At 40.1% G+C, this 27,667-nt stretch overlaps 1 protein-coding gene across 2 annotated transcripts in view; it reads left to right on the plus strand.

Annotated features, from left to right (window-relative positions):
• The window catches only part of ITSN1 (intersectin 1), a 182,633-nt gene that overhangs the window by 61,686 nt on the left and 93,280 nt on the right, over nucleotides 1-27,667 (plus strand). For both annotated transcript variants that reach the window (XM_019528885.1, XM_019528884.1), the window contains exons 4-14: nucleotides 757-820; nucleotides 10,508-10,668; nucleotides 11,674-11,853; nucleotides 12,563-12,656; nucleotides 15,482-15,582; nucleotides 17,046-17,109; nucleotides 19,563-19,700; nucleotides 20,812-20,927; nucleotides 23,595-23,857; nucleotides 26,432-26,581; nucleotides 26,858-26,998. In XM_019528885.1, coding sequence (XP_019384430.1) covers nucleotides 757-820; nucleotides 10,508-10,668; nucleotides 11,674-11,853; nucleotides 12,563-12,656; nucleotides 15,482-15,582; nucleotides 17,046-17,109; nucleotides 19,563-19,700; nucleotides 20,812-20,927; nucleotides 23,595-23,857; nucleotides 26,432-26,581; nucleotides 26,858-26,998 — 1,472 coding nt within the window. The remainder of the gene's footprint in view (nucleotides 1-756; nucleotides 821-10,507; nucleotides 10,669-11,673; nucleotides 11,854-12,562; nucleotides 12,657-15,481; nucleotides 15,583-17,045; nucleotides 17,110-19,562; nucleotides 19,701-20,811; nucleotides 20,928-23,594; nucleotides 23,858-26,431; nucleotides 26,582-26,857; nucleotides 26,999-27,667) is intronic.

The following is a 27,667-nucleotide window of genomic DNA, read 5'->3' on the forward strand; positions in this document are numbered from 1 at the left end:
TCCACTGCTACCCCTGCATCTAATGATTTGGTGATCTCGTGATCTTTCTACTTCTTTCCTTCAGAAAAGTACTAAATCTCTTTTTCTTCACCTATCTAATCTCTATGGCACTACCTTACCTTTTTTCATTCTTATATTTACAATGCCTATAGATTGAAGATAAGTGAACTGCCTTAATTTTTTCTTGCTTCTTTGTACTTAGTTAGTTTCAAGTGATGAGTGAAGACCAGCTTTTTCTCAGTTTGTACAGACTGATCTGTGTTGTATTTAAAAAACCTAAGAAAAATGGAAAGTTATGTTTGTATTGATGGGAAATAATTTTTCCCATAGAGGAAGTATGTACTTCCTTGGTTTCACAAGGCAGGGCATTCCAATAAAGAAAAGAGCCATTAATGTGGAATAGGGAGCAGGAACCATGTGTTTCCTAGTGTTCTATCCCCATAGATGCTGTTTCAAAAAATACTGTTAATGTCTAGTAGTTTTAAAAGGGTAAAAACTTGTGTAAATTTAAATATGAAAAACGTGTGGGTATTGCTAAGAACTTGCTAGTCTTCAATATCTAAAATTCTCTATGTACATTCTGCTTGTTGATGAACTGACAAACTGAATTTAAACTGTGTACTGGTAATATGCTCACTGTTACTATATCTGCTCCTTTATATGGTAGGTCTGTACTGAATAGTTTGATGTGTAGTTTCATTTTAAGTTCTTTCTTCTTGGTGTCCTTTGTGTAGTGATATTCTGATTATTTTCCAGGTGATCAAGCTAGAAACTTTTTTTTTCAATCTGGATTACCTCAACCGGTGTTAGCACAGATATGGTAAGTATCTGGCTGAAAAAATCTTGAATTATATTAAAGGGAATTGCTAATAAATGTTGCATAGTAATGCAATTAATATATTGTCAGTTAACATGCCAGTCAAACTTTGCTCTCTTCCTAAGTAAACGTTTTAAAAGTCACCAAGGTAGCAGCACTTCGTATTCTGATTTTGCTTTGGGATTTTTTTTGAATTTACCAATACTGTTGGCAAGCCTTTTGCTGGAGGTGGTCATCTTGCTTGGAATGTGATATTTGTAACAAGGTGGCTTAGGCCCCTGCATTTAAAAGGCTACAGAACTTTCCAACTTTCAGCCAACATTAATGTAATAATAAAAATGAAAAAAAATTAAGATATTATATTTATTTTTGGGACGGTTAAGCCAAACATGAAATCCTGTCATGGAAATGTAGTATCCAGAATAAATACTCTTATTGTAATTAGCTGATAAAATGTTTGGAGGGAAACAATGATTTTACTGTTCCTTGGCAAGCTGAGTGGATAGGTGGAAATCTGCAATGCTATATAAAGCTGCTTATAATCAATTTTGAAAGCTGGTAGCTATTTTCTAGGTGTAAGATTGTTAAAAATTACTATACTTCAGATTTTTGCTACTGTTCAACTCACAGAAATGCTGATTCTCATGAAAATCTTGAAGAAATTGTCATATCTCATTGCTGAACTACATGACAAAGATGTGGTTTTCCTTTGTCCACTGCACTGGAATGGGAGAATAATTAACATGGTACCTGTGGAGGCTGAAAGTTAATGTTAATTACTAGAGAGAATGAGAATGTCATATTTACTATGACCATTGTCACTTTTTTGTACTGGGAGAAGTTTTCAGAGAAACAGTAGATTTCTATCTTGGAGGAAAGAGAGTTCCTTTGTAGCCTAGACATAGTTGCTTTGGAAATGTACATGTCCTCTTGCTCCTTAATGACAAAGACAGCTTCAAGTAGTATAGGGCTCGTTTGCTTGCGTGCTTGTCTGTTCAATTTAAATCCTGTCTTACAGTTAGTGTTCTAGCACTGTGTTTTAATAACTAGTGGGATTTTTGTTTTGTATCTGATCATCTTTATCTTACAAGTATCAGGAAAATCAAATCTTGTCTTATTTTGTTAAAAGACTGGTTGAAAGCTTCAGATGTTCCCTTGGAACTTTTCTTACTTTTTAATTGATAAGGAAGGAATATTTCATTTTTCCTTTAAATGAGACAGTCTCTCTCATAGAATGTTCCCTAGGCATTCATTTTAAATAGGTGCTAACAAAACTAAACAGTTGCAAATACTGTGACTAAAAATCTCTTCCCGTCTGAATTCAGCTTTTCAATCTCTTGAGTAGAATCATTCCACTAGTTCTGTAGTTGTCATAGAGACAAGACCTGAATTTATACATAAAAAAAAAAAGCAGACATAAAACTCATTCAGGCTGCTATGTAAGTCATAATGTAGGAGAGGGATAAGGGTGCAAAAAGAGTGAATACAAAGCTGTTTCCCTTTTCAAGTCACCTCTGAATTAAAAAAAGATTACATTTAGGTTAGAGTCCAGATTGTCTGCATTCCTTTCTCTTGGAATAAGAAAGACTGAATAGGAGGATAGGGCAAGATGGCCATTTAAAGCAAAATTTCCCTTTCCAGAACTCTAATGATTTAATTTCTTTCATTTGAAGTGAAGTGAATGTCTGTGTTTAGAGCCTTGCGTGTACTACTGCAATCCTAAAAAAAAATAGCAGGTGTCAGGAAGGAACTCCCAGAATGGCTTTTCCTGTAGCAAATGGTAAACTTTCTTTATCAACAGTTGAAACAGAATTGTTTGTAAAAAGTCAACAACTCTCAGTCAGGTCTTGAGCCTCTAATTTCAATGGCTAGAAAGTCTCTTACATTGCCTTTCACAGCATGTCAGCTATAGTTCAGCATGGCTGGAAGTTGGTCAATATGAGTGTGTACACATGTCTAAGTCGGCTTAAAATAAGGTGACTTAACTAAGTCGATTTGAGTTAAGCCACACTGTAGTGTACACACATACATCTCCTTGACATGGTGGCAGCCATCACCTCATACTTTAAGTCTTAAAGTCAACTTAACTAATGTGACTCAAGGTAATATACCTCAGAGATGTATTATCTTGCACCGCATTTAAATTAACTCTGCTCCACTTATGTGTGTACATTCTGACAGTTAAGTTGACTTAAAAAGTTTCATAGTTTCTAGGGTCAGATGGAACCTGAACAGATCATTAAGTCCGCTCTCCTGTCCTGGGCAAATAGGAGTGCAGGGATCGTAGTACACCAGTCAGATACCTATCCAATCTCCTCTTGAAGACCCCCAAGGTAGGGGAGAGCACCACCTCCTTTGGGAGCCCATTCCAGAGCGTGGCAGCCCTAACTGTAAAGTAATGCCTCCTGATATCAAGCCTGAACTGGCTTTCAATCAATTTGTGGCCGTTATTCCTTGTTATCCCAGGTGGTGCCTGGGAGAACAGAGCCTCACCTCATTTCTGCTGGTCTCCCTTGGTGAGCTTATAGATGGCCATCAGATCACCCCTGAGTTGATTTAACTGTCAGAAAGTTAGTATGTGTGTACACACCATATATGACCAAGTACCCAATTTGCACTCCAGGGTATGGTGGATTAAACAGCAAATAGCAGAATTCTAAACATCTTCTGACTCCTCCAAACAGTTATGTGCATTTGAATGGTTCCATTACTATTTTTACAGCTGTAGAAAGTCTGTCAGCTCAAGGAATTAATTTGTAGAGTCAGATATGCAGACATATTTTCACGAGGCATTACAAGAGTGATTCAGTATAATTACCTGAGTTGGTGTTTGTCCCAAGTGTCCACTACACTGTTTTAGACTTACAGGCCAAGAGTGTCCTTTTTGGGGAATGAGTGCTGTTTACAACTCTTAGTTTTCCCCATTGAGATGTTCTTTATTGCCCTACCTGCATGGAATTTTCCTATGGGAATATTTACTTTATTAAGACTGTTAAGAGTGTGGTTTGGATTTTGTGTTGTTTTCTATGAGAGAGCAATCTGTAGAGAGAAAAAAACAGATGAATTTTTAAGACTCCTGATTCCTTAAATAATTAAACACATGCATATCTTTACTTTTCTAACTCTTTCTTTTATCTTCAGTGAAGTTACTTGGCTACATAAAGTCATGTTTCTGATTGTGCTTGTTGGATTGGGACCCAGCTCATTAACTTGTTACATAAAGAATAACTCATGGCTTCAAGTAAATCAGACAGTGCTATATCTATTTCTGTAGGTTCCTTTGTTAGTTGTGGAAGCCCTTACCTGGGGAAGTACAGCTAGGAGACAGAAATTGCAAAGGATTTTGGTCTTGGTGACTTATACCCTAAATAGTCTTCAATTCTTTTTGTAAAGAGAGCAACTTGTTTTAGAATCGCTAAACACTTTCTCATGAGAGGGAAAGGGGAGAGAGAATGTGGCTTGTTTTTGTCTATTACAGTATTTCCAATATGATTTAAGCTGCAAAATTAAACTTTGCCATTTTGAGTAATGCAGGATCTGTTTTCACTAGAATAAACTGCCAAAAGAACTAGCTAGCTGAAATAATGTTTTAAATATCTTTTTCCCCAAAAGATCTTTTGAAAATATGCTGTAGTTGCAGTAATTTGTTTTTAAAGATGAGACTATATAAAGGCTATTTGATGTAATAGCAGTAATTCAATTCTTAACAAAGGTTTTTTAGAATTCACACCCATCTTGTATCTTTATAGATTTATTGTGACTTTACTGCTCAACATTCCTTTAAGAGAGAAAATGCTCTCTGAAGGCTGGGATTTTAATAGAGCTTCCCTGGTCTATTGCAATAACACCTTTACTAATCTACTCTTTAGTGGTAGGATAGAGAACAAAACCTTTAATCTATTAAGAATAAACTAAATAGGCTTTGACTGGAGACTATAATAGCTTAAAGGGGTAATAATAACTATTTTAAGTAGGCTATAATCTGGTTTTCTTCCCATTCCCTCACAGGTAGTGGACTAACAAAGTTACTTCCTTCACTTCAATCTGAGCTACGGGTGCGCTGGTAAAGACTTTTTGGGCCAGTACCAATAGCCAATTATTAACAAGCCATATCAGCCAATACCAGCACAATTCCTGATATGCAAGCCTGGCAGCTTGAAGAGCAGTATCCAAATGGTAAACCTGTTGGGGAGAAAGGGATGGGGAGGAAAGGGGAATGTGGGGGGGGGGTGCAAGATTGAGGCCCCTGTGGTGAGGGAGGGAGTGGGGCTGGGGCAAGGACAAGGGCAGGCACTGGCAGGCCAGGGTGGGGCATGGGCTGGAGCTACAAGTGGCTTATCGGGGGGGGGGGGGGGCAGTGGCTCCTGCCACTGTGTGCACTCTGTGGGAGACGAGGGGGGCACATGCCTCCGAGATCTGTGCAAGGGGCAAGGGTGGGCTGGGGCTGGAGGCAGTGTCGGGCTCTTCCCAGTGGGAATGGGCTGCCGCTGCGCTCAGGGCAGGTGGTGGTGGTGCTGGTGGGGAGGGGATTTCAGGGGGCTATGGCAAATTGTGGGGTAGCTGTTGCCCCCCTCCAGCACCACCATGGCCCACCCTGGGTGCAGCCCTGGCCCAGCACCCCTGCTGAGAAGAGCCCAGCACTGCTTCTGGTCCCAGCCTGCCCTCGTCCCACATGCAGATCCATGTGCTCCCCATGCCTCCCCCAGGGGTGCATGCAATGTCCCCCCGCCATACCACTGTGGACAAGCCACTCACAGATCCAGTCCCAGCTCCACTCCCTTTCTCCCTGTGGGGGCCTTGATCTGCTCCTGCCCCTGCCCTGTCCCCCCAATAGACATACTGGCTGGACACTGCTCTCCAAGCTGATGGGCATATGTGTTGTGGCTGCATGCATGCATGCAACATTTATCAGCAACATTATGAGCCACAACAGCCAAAAAAAAGCTGATTGCTGATAATGTCAATTTTCTTTTTATTGGTGCTGACATAATATGGCCCAATGTATCAGTGAACCTCTACTAAAAACAATTGACGTGAACTGTTTCATATGTTTTGTGGTTTGGGGAGTGTTGAAATAAGTTTGTTACAGGGTAAGGAGACAAGACAGAGTCCTAAGGGGAGCCCCACAGGAAAGGTCTTGAGGGAAGGTGAGCATTCACCCATCACCACCCTCTAGGACCTTGCTTCTGAGAGCGTGGAACCAATTTGGAGCTGTCCCCTGAATACCCACCTGATCATGCAAATATTTTATTAGTACCTCATGGTCAACTGTATCAAAGGCTACCAAAAGGCCAAGCAGGATCAGCAGAGCATATTTTTTCCTCCCTTGTAACTTCTGTTTTACTCTCAATATTCTTAATTTATGGAGTAATGAGGATAATATTACCAACAAAGAGAAGTGCATGGGAAATCTTGCAGTCTTGGAGCACAGGGTGAGGTGGGGCTGCCTTTACAGGGGGTGGGGGTTATTCAAATAATGGAATGAGGAAGGGGGGAGGTGAAGTGATTCCCAAAGAGAGAGGAGGTAGGGATGGAATCTGGTTAGGGTTATGCAAATGACTGAATGGGAGCCACCCCTCCCTCTCCTGTAAATGATGGAGTGAGAGGAGTGGAAGGGTGGGATTACAGGCAGGGTTATGCAAATGAAGGATCAGGGCTATAGAAGAGAGACAGCGTTATACAAAATGACTGGGAATGGGTTGGGGGATGGGACAGAGCTGCCTGTGTCCCCCATCTCCATTCCATTTACTGTCATTTCGCATAACCCTACCTAACTTTTGTAGCCCAATCCTTCATTTTTATAACCCCGCCCCCCGCATTTCTGGAATCAAAAGTGATTGTCTGTTCACTTGCTCATCAGTTCAATCTATACAGCTTAGACTAACCTGCAAAGATTGAATCGATTCAGCGTCGGGCTTTTTGCCTGCCAGTACTTAGTCTCCGAGAGGAATGTTGGAGAACCCTTTTAAGAGTCTAAGTAAGATGCATATAAAGTGAAACATCACTGATACAGAGACCCTCTTCCTAACTGTTTGGAGTTATTTAAAAAGATTTTTAAAACTATTCCCCTTTTTGGGGAAGGTCATTGAATGGGTGATCACCCAACAGCTCCAGGTACATCCCAATGTCATCAGTTTCCTAGACCCTTGGCAGTCCAGCTTTTTTCTTGGTTATAGCACAGAGACTACACTTGTAGTCTTGGTTGATGATCTTCATCTGAAGATTGACAGGAGAAATTGTGCTCTGCTAATCTTGATCTTTCTCTGACCTTCGATACAGTCAACCATGAGGTGCTGGTAAAACAGTTACATGACCTGGTGAGTATTCATGGGATCACTCAAAATTGGTTCCAGTCTTTTTAAGTTTTCTCTTGCTGTAAGCCACCCTGAACCCTTTTTTGGAAAGAGCTACAAAGAAATGTCATGCATAGATCAATCAGTAAATAGACGATACATTTCCGAGCTCATTCAAGTTAAAAGCAATCCATGATGATGAACACAGACATTTTTTATGGATATCATCAGCAATCTCGCAGGCAAGGATGATTGTCTTCCATGCTTGTCTCATCTGTGGGTCTGAAGATAGCTGATGAGGTCTATCTAGGATTGACAGACTCTGTTGCAGCTCAGGCACATGTTTCTGCATGAGGTGGATGGCTCTAGGTTCTTGATTCACTCTGCAATATACCATATCTGCTGCTCCTGCTTTTCCATCTCCTGTTGTCATAAGGTTTCAAAGTACTGAGATCCTTTCACCAGGATTTTCTTCCTGTGCAATATTCTCATTCCCATGAGTTGATGTCAGTGTTGCATTTTTTTCAATTTGGCCTTGAGGATGTCCTTGAAGCACTTTCTCTGTCTTCCTCTTGAGCATATGCCTTGATTAAGCTGAGAGAATAAAACTAACTTTGGGAATCTGGAGTTGGACACTGGGTGACATGGCTGGCTCAGTGAAATTGATGTTGTATGATCATTGCCTTGATCCTCGTGGTGTTTGCTCATGAGAAGATGCTAACACTGGTGCACCTCTCTTCCTGCTGGATTCATAAGATAGTCCACAGGCAGCATTGATGGTACTTCTCCAGTGGCTTGAGATGTCTCCTGTATGTTGTCCACATCTCAGCTCTGTACAATAAGGTGAGGATCACAACTGCTTGATAAACCATGAGCTTGTTTCAGTTCTGATGTTGCGATCTTTGAACACCTGTTTCCTCTGATGTCTGAAGGCTGCACTTGCACATTTGAGGTGATGTTGGATCTCTTCATTGATGTCAGCCTTCTGTAAGAGATGGCTTCCGAGGTATGGGAAATTCTGAACATTCTCCAGAGTCTCACTGTGAATCTGAATTACTGGAGCTGGGGACTGCTCATTAAGAGCTTGTTGATGGAGGACCTTAGTCTTCTGAATGTTAAGTGTCAATTCTTGTATGCCTCAGTAAAGACATCAATGATTGCCTCAAGGTCTGCTTCTGAGTGAGCACACTGGAGCTTGATGATTGGTAAACAGTATCTCAATAAATAAATAACTAGATAATACATAAATAGATAATATAGTCCCTAGAAATTATTCAAGTTAAAAGTAATCCATGATGATAAACATAGACATGTTTTATAGATATAATAATTCCATAATCAACTTACTCTTCTATACTGGCTTCTGGCCAGGTCTTAACTAAAATGAATTAATGTACATTAAGTTCTTCCTAATTTTGTTATATATAAACTAGTGAAATTAGGGGGTGGCTACTGTCAGTTGCCTAAATTTAAAGTGACATTTATACAAAAGCAACATTGCAGTCATATAGCATGGGACTAGAGTCTTTAAAAAAATAGAAATAGGCAGTTGTTCTAAATAAATCTTTTAAGATACAGAAAACTAATGTTCTACATCTGTCAGCTTATTGCAATTGTATGTAAACACTGTAGCCTTCACCTTGAACTTAGTGTCTCTCACTGAACTTTGTCTGATAAATAGCAAAACTGTTGACTTGTAATAATTGAGTTGAGCAGCAGACACTAACTGGAAATGAAAGATTGTACCAAGTAAGCAGTGAGGGAGTAGCCTTATTCAGTTGTAGTAATAAGATGCATGCCTGTCGAATTTCTGTTTATTATTAATTTCACAATACATTTTCTTATAGTAAAAATGTATTGCTAGAAAGGGAGAAAGTAGTGGATTGTGGATAGGCGGGCCATATTTTCCCTGCCCCTGTTTCTAGACTAATTAGTAAATACAAGCTGATGCAGATGTGGTCGTTTTCCAGACTTAACAAATGAGTACTGTTACAGATGTAGATGCCTGCTTATTTTACTTTTGGCCCATTGTTGTACACTACATCAAGCATAACATACAACTACATCAAGCATCACAATCAGTCTTAATTGTTGAATCCAACAATGCCCGTGGTCATAGGAAACTTGACAGACTTACATTTCTTCCTAGCTTACTTTGGGATGGTCTCTCCCCTTCCTGGTCACACGATGCATGTAGTTGTCAGACATAGCTCATTATTGCCGATTCTTAGGAATCACTTTTTGTTGGCCTTTGTCTTAATTGTATGAATCAGTGAGGGCCAACCTTTTTGACAGGCATGCCATAAATTAAACCCCATGCCCTCCCCATGTGCCACTCTAATCTCCTTTCTGTGCCCACTTCTGCTCCCTGCCCTGTCTGCCACTGTGCTGCCTGGCCTTTCCTCAGTCTGCCGTGTGTCACACACAAAGGCTGCTCATGCCATTTGTGCCAAGAGTGCTGCAGGTTGACTACCTCTGGTATAAATGCTTTCCTTGGTGCAGGTTTAGTTAGATATAAACTTGTAGTTTAACTGTCTGGCTCCAATGATTTGAGTAGTCAATTTGTGTTGCCATACCATTAATATGGAACATAATAATGTAAAGTTTCTTTTAGTTTTGTTTTGGAAAGAACCCTGTATTTTGTACTTTATTTTTAAGATATGTATAAAGAAAGTGGTCTGATGCAATAAACTAAATTTACAGTTTTTTAAATCGTTAATGGGTATTTCGTTTTTTTATCTTGTTCCTATTGCAAGAACTGGTATTTTGTCTCCGGTTTCTCCTTCCTCATCAACGCTATTCCCTGCTGAGCACTGTTTAAGGAAACAATATCTTTTTTGTTTCTTCATTTGATGTACTGTTAAGTCAGAGACTACTCTACATGAAAACCTATTCAGAAACTGGGCTTACTGTTTTATGCTTGAATACTGTTGTCTGACTGAAAACGCATTTGTACACTTGCAGTTATAATAGTATTTAGTACAAGGCATGAATTTAAAGAGCATTTTATTATGGGAGTAGCTGAAGTACAAATTTGTTGACTAAGTCATTTGGATCCCTGTGGTGCTGTTTGTGGTACCATGTAGCTTTATTTGTGCAACTTAGCAAAGTTCTTGTAGAATTACACTAATCCTTCCTTTCAGGTTTCTGCACTACAATTCTACTACAAAATGATATATAACTTTAGAAATCTTTTTTTCATTATTCAGAAGAAGCAATTGGGAAGCTTGTGGTCTACTATTTACTAGCTGTATTCTGTTTTGCATATTGTCCTGAGTAGGACTTATGTGGGTTTTTTTGAGTTCCTGAATATGTGATTATTTTTGCCCTTTGCTTTTTCAGAGAATTCACAAATTCATAATTTAAAAATATAATTGCAAATCTTCCTTATTTGTAGGGCACTGGCTGACATGAATAATGATGGGAGGATGGACCAGTTGGAATTTTCTATAGCTATGAAACTTATCAAACTAAAACTACAAGGTTATCAGCTCCCCCCTGCACTGCCCCCTGTCATGAAGCAACCACCCATTGCTATTTCTGGTGCACCAGGGTTTGGTAAGAGCAGAATTATATGTGGCGGTGATAACCTATATTAAAACATTGAGCAAAACTTTTATGTTGAGATAAGACAGGGGTGAAAGAGACTGCTTACAATAAATGGGTGTAAACCCAGAATCTCATGCTTAACCTGTTGAGTTTCTCTTGCTGCACTCCACTAGTGAAGGCTCCTTTACTTGTATGCTGTTAGTTTGCCATGGCTCATGATAAGATAGGTGCCTGGGAATCATTGCCACCATAAAAAGGAAAGGAAATAGTTAATGTAAGTGGTAAGTATTGCATAAAATTTCTCCATTTTTAAAGCATGGGTGGCTTTTTCCTAAAACTTTTGCCTTTTGGTTTGTCAGATTTTATTTTAGGATGTAATGTTCCAGTGAAAATGAACATGTTAAGTATTGGACTTAAGGGAGAAATAGCATATTGAAAACTGAAACTTTCTTATGAAGAAATCCAGCAGTCAATTAGTCTCTTAGCTTACCAGAGAACCTGATCCAGCTGCCTGCCTGCCCATCTCACTCTTCTCCAGTGGCATCACTAGATCTCCTAATGCTCCATATTATCTGTGCAGCTCTTCTCACCCTGAAATATCTCGTTACTGTGTGTTTACCCTATTCGCTTTGCACTGTTTCATCTCGATGATTTATAAACAGTTTGAAGATCATTCTAATGTGTCTAATGTAGATTGTGGTCTCATTACTTACTAGTAGTTGACAGTACTGTTCTTCATGTAGCTCTAGGTCAGCTACTTGCTATACCAAATATTAATAGTTCTGTGGTTAGTGTTGCAGTCAGTAGGTTCCCATAATGTGTGTACACATCATTTCATGTTGCCAACACTAGCTGAGAGATTGGTAACCTTGACGTTTATTAGTCCTCCTTTTCACGTCAACCTATTTTATTTTAGGTTTGTTAGAAATTCTGAAAACTGCAGTCCTAATATTCTGGTGTGGTACAAAAGATTCTAAATGAGACAAAAATTATATTTCCTTGTCTTGTATGTAGGTATTGGGGGTATTGCTGGCATGCCGTCTCTTACAACCGTCGCCCCAGTGCCAATGGCATCCATTCCAGTAGTAGGGATGTCTCCACCACTAGTATCTTCTGTTCCTACAGCAGCAGTGCCTCCCCTGGCTAATGGAGCTCCTGCTGTTATACAACCTCTACCTGCTTTTGCTCATCCCGGTATGCCGCATACTGGAACTGTTTACTTTCTTGCTACTAACAAATTATTGTGCAGTTTTGTCTGGGTCCAAAGAGTCAGAACATATTAGCATCTATAGCTGATTTAATGACTGCACTTATGTTGTTTTAATTCCAGTGAAGTTTGTAAGCTCTTTTATGAACTAAAACAAATGTTAGCCTTCAGTTGAAGAAACATAGGTGTTCAGATTTCAAAATTTGGCTACTTGGCTTTTTTGGATCTTTATATGTCCAAACCAACCATAAATCATTTTGAACAAAATGTAAATATTATAGTGGCAGCGTGGAAAAACTAGCTTGCCCATTAGTATGAAACAATACCTACAAAATGGTACGGTTGCCTATTTTTCATTATTAAGGTAATGCCATTGTTTAGATTATTTTAAAATAGTAGGATACACAAATCCCAAATTATTTTATAATTATAGTCCTTTTCAATTTACCAACTAAACTTTTGTAAAAGTCTGTAAATGTTGAAAGGCACAAAGTTATGTATGTGTCTTATTTTTGTAGAACAGGAGAGAGACTAATTAATCTTGTTATTTCAACAAAACATTAAAAAAAATCAAACTTTCAGATCATAATACTTGATTTGTTCTAGTAGGAATTCGCTCTTGAATTGTGCAGTTTTATATTTTAACTTTACTTTGTAGTATTAACACTGTTATTATTATTATTATTATTATTACAGCCACATTGCCAAAGAGTTCTTCCTTTAGTAGATCTGGTCCAGGGTCACAATTAAACACTAAACTGCAAAAGGCACAATCGTTTGAAGTGGCTAGGTAAGTTACTGTGGAGTGTGTTTGCGCACACAGTGCACTGTAACAGGTTAATAACATCTTTAATTGACGGTCAAAGCCTGTTGAGTTATTACTTCTGAAGATTTTTTATACAATGTCTTCATTCAGTGTGAAATACCAAATAACTTACAAGCCATTTAAATTCAATGTGTAGCTGCTCTAAAAGTATCGAGTCATGTTAAAATATTTAGTATTTTTTTAAGTTTCTGCAGAAAAGCATCAGTCTGCTGAGGACGATGTATTTCTTTATCACACATTTATTCCTTTTTTTAGTATGGAAAAGTATTTACATTATTCTTAGAAGGCAGAGAAGTAGCTTTTAAGAACTAAAAAAATTCTAGCATGCTTTTCACAAACATTTACGGTGAAGAGAATTTTCAGACACCAAAATATTTTAACTCAATAGAATTTTATTGGGAGAGAGGAGTTATCATTTGCTGTACAGCAGAAAGCCCACTTTCACTGCTTAGCATTCTTATGGGAGTCCCAAACATTCTTCAATGAAAAGAAAATAGGGTAGGAAGAAGCACTTTGTTAACTATCTAAATCCTGTTTTTAATCTCCACTCCCCCAGTAAATATTCATTACAAGGTTTCTTTGCATCATAATATTAGGTGCTAAATGCCCCTATTACTTTTATATAAAGCAGATTAAAAATGTCTCTTAACACAAATAAACCTACTGTTGTCTCAAAAACAGTAGCGCTAGAAACAGTGGAAACAGCATGGTCTAATCCCCCACAGGGAAAGGCAATTACCCCCTGCAGTCAACCTGGTGTAATAATGATTATCTCTATAGGGGAGCCAAATCCGGGATACTTTAGCTGAAAGACCCGAGTATTCTCTAAGATTGTTGTCACAGTTCCTGTGCTAACTGCACCTTAACCTCTTTCTGGTCACCCCACTTTTTCCAGAGACCATCACTTTTCTCCTGTAGTGGGGTCACACAGTTCTAACACTCTCATACCAAGCTCTGGGCTGCAGTCCCCAGTAACCAGTCATGCTTACTTCAGTGGGTTTGACTTAGCTACAGGCACTGAAGAGCTGTTTCTGTATAGACCAATGGCAGTCATAACCAATGACATCACAACCTTATTAAAGCAAGATTGTTTAGAGAAAAGTAGATGTTTAGAAAAACCGGCTTATATGTGTGCCTTCCTCTTCCTAAGATTTACCCTCTTGTAGATGCAAGGATGGACATAGTTCTTCTAAATCAGTGGTTTTCAACCTGTGGTCCATGGACCCCTGGGGTCCACAGAGTATGTCTAAAAGGTTTGCAAAAGATGACTATGATCAATCAAAAGCATGTCAATACCCACACTTAGAATTCAAAGGGGTTTGCACCTCCATTCAGAATTTCCAAAGGGTTCTGAGTCTACGTTTGAAATTTCTTAGGGGTCCTCAAATGAAGAAAGGTTGAAAACCACTGTTCTAAAGAACTCTGCAGAGCTTCTCTCTGTCTGAACCTACCTTCTTGGGCAGCCCCTCCTACTTCAGCTTCTTCCAATGCCTTTCTTGAAAGAGCTTTATAACTGTTCAGTGTCCTTCCAAGCTGTAGGCACCCAGCTGGCAAAGCAGAAACATTTAATTCAGGATGAAGCATTAGAAGCAAATCAGTACCGTCAGACAGGAGAGCTTTTTATCCACTACACAGAAACCTCACTTCTCTAACTCACAAAGAGTATTCCATAAAATTATTACATCTCAGTATTCTTAGATTATTATACACCAATGACAGGAAAAAATAGAGAGGCCAGAAGACAAATGTAGACAACTATGGTGGCTTTTCACTTAGCAGTGTTATTAAATCTTTTCAGTTCACCTTTTCATTACCTAGACTTATTTCTGTTTCATGTTCCAGCATAAGGTGTAAATGATGACTTGGAAATAGCTGTATAGTGTACAACAGAGGTTCTCAACCACCGCATCGCAAAGGGTTGGCTGCTGGGTCACGCCACAAGCCCCTGGCTCGAACCCCCATCTGTCCACCTAGGCAAGTGGCTTCTGCCGCTGGCAGAGACATACAGGGTTGAAGCTGGGGGGCTGGGAAGCCCCAGGAGGGAAGCAGCTAGCTCTGTGTGCCCCATCCCACTTCCATGCTGGTCCGCAGGTTGGGAACCACTGGTGTACAAGATACTGCTTGTATTCATAATTACTAGGTTACTGGTTTCCTTCTCACTTCATTAGTGAAAGGCCATGACTGTGATATATCTGTTCAGTGGCCTGCTTTTAATTTGTTTTCCATAGTAGGCCTCTGGATTTGTTACCTGGTTAAAAAGGCTGGAGCAAAAGCTAATGTAAAATAAGAAATGCTGCTTCTAGCACCTGCAATGAGATCTTTCCCACCACATTGTTGAAAATGTTTTTTGCACACTTTGGTTTTTCCAAAGCATTTACTCTGACTACTTTCCACCATTCAGAAAAAAGCCAAACAATTCATGGCAAGTATAGCAGTTGACCTAAGAAATATGCTTTTGGACAGGGTAATTATTCTGTGACACAAATTTAGTGGTGTCATGTTTTCAAGAATAGAAGGGAAAATTTGGAAAATAAGAAAATGAGGCATTCAACTTAAACTTTGAACAGCACTGCTATATAGCCTTGTAGCATCATGTGATTAAATATGTAATGAAATGTGATAGCGTTCAAGTGACATTGTAGCCATGATAGTCCAGGAAATATGCAAGATGAAATTTTTGTGGGTATCTTTCATTGGACTGGCTGCATGGTTGGGATAGGCTTAGACAAGCTTTCAGGTATCACAGTACCCTCTGTTTGTTTGTTTGTTTTTTCCTCTCCTTATTCTAGTGTGCCTCCTGTGGCAGAATGGGCTGTTCCTCAATCATCAAGACTGAAATATAGGCAGCTGTTCAATAGCCATGATAAAACAATGAGTGGACACTTAACAGGTATTAAAATAATTCTTATTCTCAGACTATTTGTTGCCTTCATTGAAGTTATCAAAATCAGTTAATATAGTGCTTGGAAAAGTACTGCTTCAGTATGGGACTCTCCTTCTGTAATCCAGTAGAAAAGAAGTGCTTATTGTCTGTGTTCAGGTTTTCCACTATCCTGTGGTCACAGTTAAGAGCAAACAAATGATCACCTGTGAAGGGTGGTTGTTTAATGAATGGACAGAAGAAGGGAAATTCAAAGCCATCTGATGAACCTAGAGCCAGTTTCTGGATACCTGCAAGTTCCCTTACCTACTTGCTGACATTATTATTCCCCTTCTGCTTTTGTAATGGTTTATTGTAAAGTGGTTAGGCTATTGGGATCTATTTAATAAATAATTATAATGGGAGTGTTTATGTAGGATCACTTGCATAAAAAAGTAAATGGATTTGGCTATCTTTAAGACTTCATTTGACCTTCTAGTTGCATGGAGTTTTGGCCATTGGTTCTAAAAAGGCCGTAAGTTAGCTGCATACAAAAGATCAACTTGTCCAGTGGACAAGTTTTCCAGGGGTGTAAAAGGTGGGTAACAAGCAATAGCTCTATGAGAAGTAGTATTATGACACCAGATTCTGTATCATTTAATTTTCTGGGTAATAAATCGCTTGAAATGTAGAGTTTCATAGTAACCCTATTTCAAGGTTCCAGTGGGGAGGGACTGCTGGATCCAGGCCCTCTGAACCTTTTTTTAACCTTTTACAGGACAAGGGCCTCCCATCATTTTCCTGCTGTCATAGCTGGGCAGGGCTTCTGAATCCTTAATGACAGCTCAAAGAGGAAAGGCTTCCAGGACTGAATTCTTCCTGCCCTTTGTTGACAGCTTGGTGTCCAGGTGATGAAGTTTGTCAGGGTGAAAGTGTTTCTTTAATGGGAAAATGTGTAACACTTCATGCTGGCAGGCTGTCAACAATTCTCTTTAGATCACATTTGACTTGGTATCTCTGTCACCCAGCCCAATTCAGAGGAGGAACTGCACATAGTCATGGTGCCTTCCTGGTGCGCATTCCAGGAGATTGCGAAGGAAGAAAATTGATTGTGGCAAATTGACTCCTGGAAGGCACATCCATGGCTATCTGAGGCCTTATTAACTCAGTTCTGAGGGACAACAAATGCATCATGGTAGAAAACATGCAGCTTCAAAAAGGATAGGAAAACACATTCAGCGTAGTGGGGGACATTAATCCTGATAACATCCATTAATCTTACATGTTGTTGTAAAGTATCTTGCCTCTGATCTACTGTAGTGGCTTGTTCAGACCCTTCACATAGTGTTAATTAAAAACATTCAAGGTGAAATATTCAAAATTGAACCCTACAATGGAAGGTACATTTCTTGATTTTGGGGCTGTGGGAGATGAGAGGGAAACTGGGTTTTTCTTGTTTTTGTGTTAATTCTTGTTCTAATTTAATTCATTAGGTCCACAAGCAAGAACTATCCTTATGCAATCAAGTTTACCACAGGCTCAGTTGGCTACAATATGGTAAAGATAACTACTTTAACTTATATTAAATCAGAACCTTATACTTATATTTCTGGACTGCCCTTTCTTTTTCCCCCTCCCTTTTTCCAACTTAACTGTTAGCTTGCTGTGCTTTGCTATTTTAACGTTTTGCTTTTAATGTTTTGTTATTAACATTTTGGTTGAAGATAACAAGAGCTTCATTCTCGTACACATTAACAATATTATCTAATAAGTGGCTTTGTCAAAAGAACTGGTTGCTACAGCATTTTTTTGGATAAGTCAGCTATTTTTTTTACAAATATAAGGAAGAGTTCAAAAATGCGAACTTGTCAAGTATAACTTCTATTTGGATACCTGTTGTATTCTTCGTCTCTTGTGCAAATTTGAAATTTTACCTGCCCTCTTTATTGTTTGGTTCTTTTTTGTTTTTAATTTATGAAAAGGCCACTTTTTTTCTCTAGCCTTTAGTGAAATGGTACCTTAGAGAATACAATAGGGAGGAGCATTTTTACTGTATAATAAAAAAGAAGGCCATAGTCTCTAAAATTGTCATGACTGTGGTCCAGGAACAAAGGCTACCAAAATGATTAATCCATTGAGTTTACTTTCTTTCATGTACTTTTAAAGGTGCTTCCCCTTTTTTCTTCCCCTGCATTTTTGCCTGTTCTGTGGCCTGGCTGCTCTTTTTCTTCAGTGTGAACAAATCCTTGTCCTTTACAGAGCATTCCTCATTTTAACTAATCTTCCAGTTAGTTCTTATTAGTTAATGGCTACCTTCTGTGGCCTTTTAAACAGCCTTCATACTGCTTTTGTGTTTTAACTTACTAATTTGTCTCCACAGGCTATTTCTAATTAACTTTCCTTCTTCTTAATTCTCTACTTGAAATTCATTATCACACTGCTGTCGCGTGTGTTTTCTCCCAAGCAAAAATGACAGTTGTCAGATTTTACGTAGTGGTTCAACTGCACTTGCTTTCTGGGTGAAATCCTTTGTTTTGCTTGAAATTTAAAGAATGCCCTCTTTTCTCTTGTGCCTCCTAACAAAGTTGCTGTAAGAAGCAATTATTTATGGCAGCGCAGTCATCCAGCAGATCACAAACTTGAAGACTTTATACTTATTCCTGGAGCTTGAAATAGAGCGGAGAGGAAAAGAGTTGACACATTCCAGAAGTTCTGAACATAACTGCTTGGCAGCTTTGCCCCTTAACGCTGCCAGAACTCTATTGAGATTAACAGAGGGCATTCACATCTTTCATAAGGCTGAATCTTGTTCACTTTTCCTGAGTCTTTTTCCGTAGAAGTGGAGCCAGGGTGGTTGCTGTGTAAGGGGAAGATTTATGAGCTGATGCTGGTGCTGTTGTTGGGCTGACTAAGCACCTGAGAGGTACAAACAGGGTTCATATATGGGGAATTATACTTCTTCCAAAATCTATCCAGAAGCAAAGCCCTGGAGAGATCCAGAAGAACGCTGCACTCCTATTTTGAAGCTTTTCTGTGTGTTTTGAATCACCGTTATACTAGTAAAGGATTAGATTTTCACATTAGTATGGATAAAGGCATCTCACTCTTCTGTCAGAACTCCTATTTTAGATCATTTCCAGTGATTGTTGCAATCAGATTATATTTGGTAAACATTAAGTTTTCCTTGCACTTGTCAGGACTCCACTTTTAACTTTTGTTTTAAATGGAAACGTGGGGCATTTTTACACGTGTATGCGTCGCAGCGCTGGGAGCTGTGATGCATGCAGTTGTATAAGCGGTGAAATGTGCATTTGCGCTGAGAAAATGGTGGCAGTGCGCTTCTGAACTAAAACACATCGGAGGTACTTTAGTTTTAAAAGCACGCTGCCACCACTTTCTGCACACTGATGTGCATTTTACCGGTTATAGAACTGCATGCAGTGCAGTGCAGTACACCTCAGCTTGTATGCAGTGCAGACTCGATTAATCAAGTCGGTTCCAAAGCGGGGGATCTCTGGTGCGTCCCAGGAAATAAAGTATGTATATAAATGCTCATAAATCCTAGCACATGATATTGGCCTTAAGGGGCATATACTGATTTGCTGTATCACTACTGGCCAGTCCAATTTAACCCAACTTGAATGTTATTATGAGGTGGGTATTTTTAGGAGGAGCAGGAGAGCTTTGTCCCGTGGAGTTGGGGCATAGGCATCAGAGAGGTAACTCAAGGCCTGAGGCAATAGAAACTAGGCCAAAGATATAGCTGAGGAGGAGCAGAGATGACAGATGGGTAGGGAACGTAATGTATCTGGTTTTGGGATAAATGTGCAATATATTTTAAACTGGATGAAAATTGTTGTCTGTCTGAAAAATAGTAACACTTACTTCATACTTGACAGTGTAGGCTACCTAAAGCCACTACATTTTTGTTGTTGTTGGGGTTTTTTGTTCTTTTCTCCCCCTCCTCCCTTCCCCTCCCCAGTATTTATTTGGGTCATTTCATTAAACAGGAATCTTTCAGACATTGACCAAGATGGGAAACTTACAGCAGAAGAGTTTATTCTGGCTATGCATTTAATTGATGTGGCCATGTCCGGCCAGCCATTGCCACCTGTACTGCCTCCAGAATATATTCCACCTTCATTTAGGTAAAACTATTGTAATTGTGTCATTTTGTTTCTGCATGAATTACTCTTTGGGAGATTTTTATGGGGAGGGCATGGCAGGGGGACAGGAAACCTTTCAATTCAGTACTGTAGATGTGAAGGACAAGAAGCTCTGGAACAGACTAATTTAGCCTGTTACCTATAATTAGGGACCTGCTGAAGTTGAGGAGGCAGGTGGCTGATTTTGCATGCTGATTGCGGGGCTGACTGTCATTTTTGTGGGCTTATCACGGCGGGGGCCACTCATGCTTCTGGCCAAGGACACCCTAGCACCTCATTCCTCACTGCTGATTGGTCACGGGGGCTATCCATCATGCACCCCCTGCCTCTCACTGCTAATTGGCTGTTGTACAGCCCTGCCCCTTACCTCTGATTGGCCATGCAGCCAGGTCGCAGCGGCCATGAGAACCAACTAGTGAGCCAGCATTTTATTTTTAGTGAGTTTTTTTTACCCTGTGGATTTTACAGACAGTGCCTGATTTCACAATTTCTACAAAATCCCAGAAACTGTAGATTGAGTAGGTCCATACCTATAATTGCCCAGATGTCTTGCAATATCCTCACACTGGGAAACATCTTCAATTTTTAAAAATGTTGGCTTGCTGTGTTGGTTACTTGAAAATGAAAACTTTGTTGCTACAAGTTGCTTAAAGATACAGCTGTTGCTGACAGCTTAATTTTAAGAAACAGGGCTGAAAGCTTTATAATTCAAATAAAAAATATACTTGTCCGTGCCTCAGCTGAAATATTTAAAAATTCAAAGCTTGCCTTGGACTTTTATAGTGGCAAATTCTGATTTATGGTTCAGTAGTATTTATGGAATTATAATGTTGAGTTACTCTATATGTTTTTCCATTGTGCTTCTCCAAGAAATCCAATGAAAATATATGTTGGCATATGCTTATATTGTCAGATTTTTAAAAACATTACCTTATAGATGATAACGTGCTTATTCCATGTAATGGTTTTTTTTCTGAACTTGGGAGTTCCTGTAGCTCCTCATCACCTGAGCTATTGCTTAAATTATAACCATAAAGCACAATGGGTGGGCATCGGTGGCTTCAAATAATTTGTTACTATCTTTAATTGACAGAAGAGTACGCTCTGGCAGTGGCATCTCTGCTGTCAGCTCGGTGTCCATAGACCAAAGGTTACCAGAAGAACCAGTGTTGGAAGAAGAACAGCAGCAACCAGAAAAAAAATTGCCAGGTGAATGCAAATTTTGGATTCATTTCATACTTAGCAGAAAGCACTATTAACTGCTTACATAATGTGCAATAATAAGATTATATTCCACTAAAACTTCTTCTAAGATTTTGTTCCGAGGTTAGGTATGTATGGACAGACCTTTTTCATTGCATATTGTATGCTTTCAATATATCTTTTTTATTAGTTCTCTGTTTAAAAGGTATAAAGTTCTCTGGACACAATAAATGGCTCAGATACTTGAATCTATTAAGGAATTATTGACACTTGTATCACCGTAGTTGAGAAAGTACTAGTAAGAACCAGCAGCCATCTGGGCTAATCTTGAAATATTGGCTGTTGCTTTTAGAAATCCAGAGAGACAATTTTTTGTGCTATCCAGCAGCACTCAGAGTGCCAATGATTCCTATTTTCTATGTCAAATGCTTGTTTGCCAAAATGCCTTTCTAGTAAAGGTGTTCAATTGATTTGAAACAAACTTGGTAGAGCCTGCCTATATCTCTCCATGACAGCCAGATGGGGGTAATGTTAGAATGATAGGAGGTAGTGACAACCCCCAACAGACACCTGAGTCAGGTTGCTTTTGCAGTGCTTTACTGCCAGTGCTAGAGCAAGAGGTTTAACCTTTTTAGACTCAGGGCACTGCTTGGATGAAGCTAGCTCTTAGTTTTCACTCATTTTTGACTAAGGAAAAATAATGGAACAGTTTTTCCGCTGCAGAGAACTCATAAAAACGACAACAGGTCAGAATGTTTTTGATGCTCTGGATTCCTACTGGAAATTTCTGGGTTTATCATGTAAATCGTGTTTGCATACCTAACAGTGCTAACATTACGTGACCTCCTATGACACCCTTGAAACAATCTCAGGGCACCCTGGTTGAAAATCTCTGCTCTGGTCTCTCAACTTATTTATTTTTTACATGAGATGTTTTGTTCCAAATTGTGGTAAACAACTTGTAAGTAAAACAAAACCGACTCTGTCTTGTGGTTTCCAAACCTAGTGTGTTACAGTGGTGGCTTCAGATTACGCAGGATTTCTTGCAGTTGCCATTCTGTTGTTTGTAAGCTGATGTATTGTACTTCTAACTGAAGCCTACTTTCTTCTACATACGGTCTACTTGTGAAATAAGTACTGCAGATAAAATGGCAGTTAGCGAACATATTTAATGTCAACATCCAGGTGCAGTCCAGTGAGGCTCTTTACTGCTATACAGAAGACTTGGAGCTGACTGGGTGCTCCTTTCAAAAGCTGTCTTAATAAATTAATGCATCCAAGTTTGTAGTCTCTGGACTTTGTAGTAACTTAGATTCCACCTCCATGATATTGCATTATAGTGGTTCTCAATATTTCAGGAAATTCCTAATATCTTCTATCCTCATCTCTTTCATTGAGGCTAAGCTTTTACAGGTTAGCTGTTATTTATTATGCAGTAAGAGTGTGCACATAAATATTTAAGGCAGAACAGTGAGTATGTGGTAAAACACCTCACTTCTTTCTTCTCAGTAACTTGTTTCTGTACTCACCCGCTAAAAGTTGGGCTGTTGGTTCTTGATGAGCAACATATTCTTGTTATTTATTCCATATAAATAACAAGATGTGACTTTGAATGTTCTGAGACATTTCAGACTGTAGAATATGGAAAACCGAAGGTGTTGATAGCCTATGCTCCCTTGCACACTGTTAAGTGGAAACTGGGGCTTTGTAGAACTTAAGAACTCAGGGGCTGAGAGAGGATATGGGCTGTAGTGGGGACTAACATGTATGTGTCAGTGGCAAGATCAAAAAGCACCCATGCAGTTTGTGTTACTGTATTTTCCTGAATCCAAGATGAGGATTTTTCTCCATTCAACATGAGGGGAAAAAAATCTTGTCTGATATTCAACTACAGTTTGGGGCCAGTGGACGCTGCAGCTCCATCTCTTCTGGTTCTAACTCCGGCCATGATCTGTAGGAAGTCGTACTGGGGGGTGGGGGGACGAGGAGGAGTTTGGGGGAGATAAAACAATGTGGGAGGAGGGGAACAAGGGGAGATCATGTGATTTGGGGGGACCACGGAGACTTTGTTTGTTGTGGTCCAGGGAAAGGGTGGAGGAGACAACATAATGGCAGGGGAGCTGCTGCAGCTGCAGCTCCAGTCCCAACCCTGTCACCACTGGTTCTGTCTGCCAGGGCTGGAGCTGTTGTGTGCTGTGGCCAAAGCCAGAGCCAGAGCCACCATGTAGGGTAAGCGGAGAGGGCAAGTGGCTGGGCGTCAGGTACTGAAGAGGCAAGTGTTGGGGTGAGCAAAGAGGCAGACACACTGGGGGAGACAGGCACCAGAGAGTGGGGAAGGCAAAGTGGAATGAGGGCAGAGGTTAGTCTGCCTGACCCCTGCTGCAAGAGAGGGGAATTAATTTAAAACAGCCCTCCAATAATTAGCTTCTGTACATGGAAAATTATAACAGATTAATATTTTTCCATGTATAGAAACTAAATTATTGGGGGCTTGCCTTAAATTGGAAGTCATTTTGGATTTGAGTAAAAATACTGATTGTTGAAAGTCTCTTGTAATACTTTTGGAAACTTGTTCCATATTGCAAACTATTTCCATTTCATTATGCTTACATGGGCATTTTAAAGACAATTAACAATACTTAATCTCAACATATGCACTTTCTTGCTTCAAAGTGACGTTTGAAGATAAAAAACGTGAAAATTTTGAACGTGGCAACCTGGAACTTGAAAAGCGGAGGCAGGCCCTTCTGGAGCAACAACGCAAAGAGCAAGAGCGCTTAGCACAGTTGGAACGAGCCGAGCAGGAAAGGAAAGAACGTGAACGACAGGAGCAAGAACGTAAAAGGCAACTAGAGCTGGAAAAGCAACTGGAAAAACAACGGGAATTAGAACGTCAGAGAGAAGAAGAAAGGAGGAAAGAAATTGAAAGGCGAGAGGTAAGTAGGTGGATTCAAGGGTGATCCCATCACAGGGTATTGTCAGCTGAGCTGAACAAAATAAAGTACCCTAAATATGCTTTATTTTTAGAAAAAGGCTTTTGGCACCTTTTTCCATTTCCTTGGAAACTAATTTGTTTGCTAGTGACTTGTAGCAAAAAAAGATATTTAGGACACATACTCAAATGTTCAGGCTCCTGGAGCTAGAGATAGATAACCATCCATTCTTTCATCCAGAAGTTGGATATTTTCTTGTGAATATCTCACTTTATCTGAATGGGTCAGACAGATTCACAACAGAAAGCTCTTAGGCCATCTACAGACATTCTGTTTGTGCCTTTAGAAAAGCCTTTCTTCTGGTACAAAAAGAAGAGCTTACAGAAGTTCAAGAACTTTTCTGCAGAAGAAAAATGGTTCTTCTGCCAGAAGTTGATCGGATACCAACAAAGAAGATATTTTTCCTTCCAGTTTAATCTGATTACGTGTACACCACTCTTGGGAGAGAGAGAGATACCCACTATCCCACTGTCCTCTACTTTCCCTACTTCCTTCTCCAGGGACAAGCTGTCAGAGAACCCTGTGGGGACCTTGCCCTCTGTACCACCAATCAGTTAACAGGGGTGATATTCTCCTGAGGCAGGAACCCTCCCAGAGCCCTGGGAAGTTTTGAGCCCTGGGAGAAGAGCCCCTACCTAATATGCTCCTCTGGTTCAACCCTGAGGAGTGAGAGAATGGGAGACAAGTGCATCCAAGGCAGGAGCTCTCCAGCTGATTGGCAGCTGCAAGGATAGCTAGCTTTGGGCAACTTTGCAGCAGCAGCAGAATTGTCTCCTACACCCCACATGTGTCCAGTTCCACTGGGAGGTGTGCCGGGGGAGGGGGACATCAGTGCTGTGGCTGCAAGGTTGCCTGGGCTTCAGCAACCTTGCAGGTGCAAGAGATTCCCAGGGTTTGGGATTCAGGCTCAGGGAGGCTGTCCCCAAGCTTGGTCCCCTAGTAAGGTAGGGGATTGAAAAGCTCTAGGGGCCAAGAAGTGGAGAAGCTGTCTCCACCCCAGTTCACAGTCCTGCAGGCTTTAAATGCTGCATATATTGCCCAGAAATACATTCCTGTTTCTAGTCCAATTTTCCACCAGTAAGAATGTCTGAGAAATTCTAAACATTAGAAATGTATGTCTGTCTGTACATGGCTCTTAACCTCTGACCTCAAAAATTTTTGTACTATAAAGTGATTCTGCTTTGGTGATGAACCAAACTTTTCCCTGGGAATAGAAATTCATCATCCTTCTGCACTTAATGGTAGGCCTAGGAAAAGCTACTGTGCTTGAAATCTCAAGACATCAACAGAATTTTGAATTGGGTGGAACAGCCTTTGACTTTAGATTTCTGTAAAACTACACTCAAGGTGGTTGTGATGTTTGTTTTTGGTGTCTGTCAGTTAGAAGCAGGTTATATATTGAATTCACGTGAATCCGATGTGACTTTGAATTTAAGATGACTCCCCAGTAAGTAGTTTCTATACATGGAAAATTATAAATTTGTTATGATTTTCCATGTATAGAAGCTAATTATTGGAGGGTCATCTTAAATTGGCTCCACAAAGCAGCAGCAGGGGACAAGGGACCAGACCCCCACCCCTTGCCCCCCTACCTCTGTGCCTGTGCTTGGTCTCCTGCTGCCCGTCCCACTTGCTACTTGTCTGCCCTGGTGCCTTCCCCCTCTGCCATTTCTGTCCCCCTGCTGCCTACCCCCCCACTATATGCCCCACTGCTGCCTACCCTCTGCCCCCCATTTCCCACCCCGCTGCAACTCTTAACCTTCTATACAACTTGAGTTCCTGCTCTGGGATAGTCAGAAGCAGTGGCAGCTCTGGTCTTGCCCAGCTCAGGCTGGGAGAAACATGGTGGCAGCTCTGGGCCCAGCCAGGTTAGGGCTGGGACTGGAGCCAGAGCTGAAGGTAAGCAGCTGTTTGGGGGAAGAGGAAAGGGAAACAGGCGGTGCGGTCTCTTACGCACTTTCCCCTGAGCTGCACACCATGGGTCTTCCCCTGCCCTCCACCATATGGCCTTCCCTGCATGCCCTCCACTGCAAACCCCCTTCCCCACCACACATGCCACCCTGGCTGACGGTGGGCGGCAGCTCAGCCAACCCCGCAGCAAAGCTGGAGCTGAACTGATGCCTGCCCTGGGCCTATACTCAAATGAGTACACTAAGATGAGGCTTTTTTCCCCACCTTGAAATTGGGGAAAAGACCTCATCTTGGATTTTGGTAAATATGGCATTTCAGCAAATTAAATTATCAATTAATTTATCGTAATGGAAGAGACGCACCTCTTTTAAAAAGGGTACGCATTCCTGACTCTGACCTTAATCCATCATGGCATTTAAGCAAGTTCCTAACGTAAACAATAAAACTACTCTGCTTAAAGATAGGCATGCACTTTTGTACCTTGCTGAACTGAAACCTTGCAACATGCGTATTCTGATGAGGAAGTAGGATGGATTCTGACCATTTCAGCCGTTTCTTCAAATAATCTGTGTTTTGGGGCTTGGGGCTTTTTAATTAATATTACAGGCAGCAAAAAGGGAACTTGAAAGGCAAAGACAACTTGAATGGGAGCGTAATCGTCGGCAAGAGCTATTAAATCAAAGAAACAAGGAACAAGAAGATATAGTCGTTCTGAAAGCAAAGAAAAAGACGTTAGAATTTGAGCTGGAAGCTCTAGTAAGTACAAATTTTTTAAAAGGTTGTGGATTAAAGTATTTTATTGTATAGAAGGACAACCAATTCCACTTATCTTGCATTTGAAATATTTGCTGGTGATTGTAATGCACAGCACAAGACCACAGTAATGAATGTGGCTATGTAATCTTAATTAGTTGCCATAATTACATCTTAGTAAGTCAGTTGTAGAATTAAAACATTGTTAGTTTTAGAAAGCACATGAAATCTACAATTTAATGAAATTATTTCAGTAATCAAAACTTTTGTTTCCTGAAGAACGATAAAAAACATCAGTTGGAGGGAAAGCTTCAAGATATCAGGTGTCGACTGTCTACCCAAAGACAAGAAATTGAGAGCACAAACAAATCTAGAGAGCTGAGAATTGCAGAAATTACCCATTTGCAACAGCAATTACAGGTGAGCATTCAAGCTTTTTTCTTACACTTAGCATTGTGGGGGTTTTTTGTTTATTCTCCCCCATGTTGGGCAGTATTCTGATCAGGCTTTCCTGTACAACATTATACTTGCATGAGATCACTAACTGCTTCAGTGTCTGAAATGTATGCGGGAAACTTCTTTTAGAAACTGACATCTGAAGTGTTTATGATGCTTGATGCTATTTTCCCAAGTATTTGAAATACTTAAGCACAGTCTTAGATTTTAAATACCATTAAGAGTCTTCCTTGCTGTTTTTCTTTCCCCCTCCAGGGAAAAATAGCTTGTTTATTTTTAAGATGTTTTGTTTGATTATTTTTTGTATTATTTACTTGTGGTCATATTTTAGTGTGTACAAAAATTGAGGGAAAGCCAAGCCAAACTAAAGAAATGAAAATTTAGTCCTGAGAATGCCTAGACAACAGAATTCATTCTCTTAAAACATGAGCATGACCATAGACCTAAATCCAAAGTCTTGTGGAGCTCATGAGCTTCCCACTCTCTAGGTTTATGCTTTGAAAATGAAGTAGAGCATAATATAGTGACTGTTGTAATACCTGGTCATTGAGGCTCCAGGATGCTTGCCTAGACGTGTACTTTGGTACAGACTAAAAGGTTTTATTTAGCCAGTGTAAAAACAGATTTCTATAC

This window comes from Crocodylus porosus, unplaced genomic scaffold, assembly GCF_001723895.1.
Source record: "Crocodylus porosus isolate Cpor-Errol unplaced genomic scaffold, CroPor_comp1, whole genome shotgun sequence".
In the NCBI taxonomy this organism is placed as follows: domain Eukaryota; kingdom Metazoa; phylum Chordata; order Crocodylia; family Crocodylidae; genus Crocodylus; species Crocodylus porosus.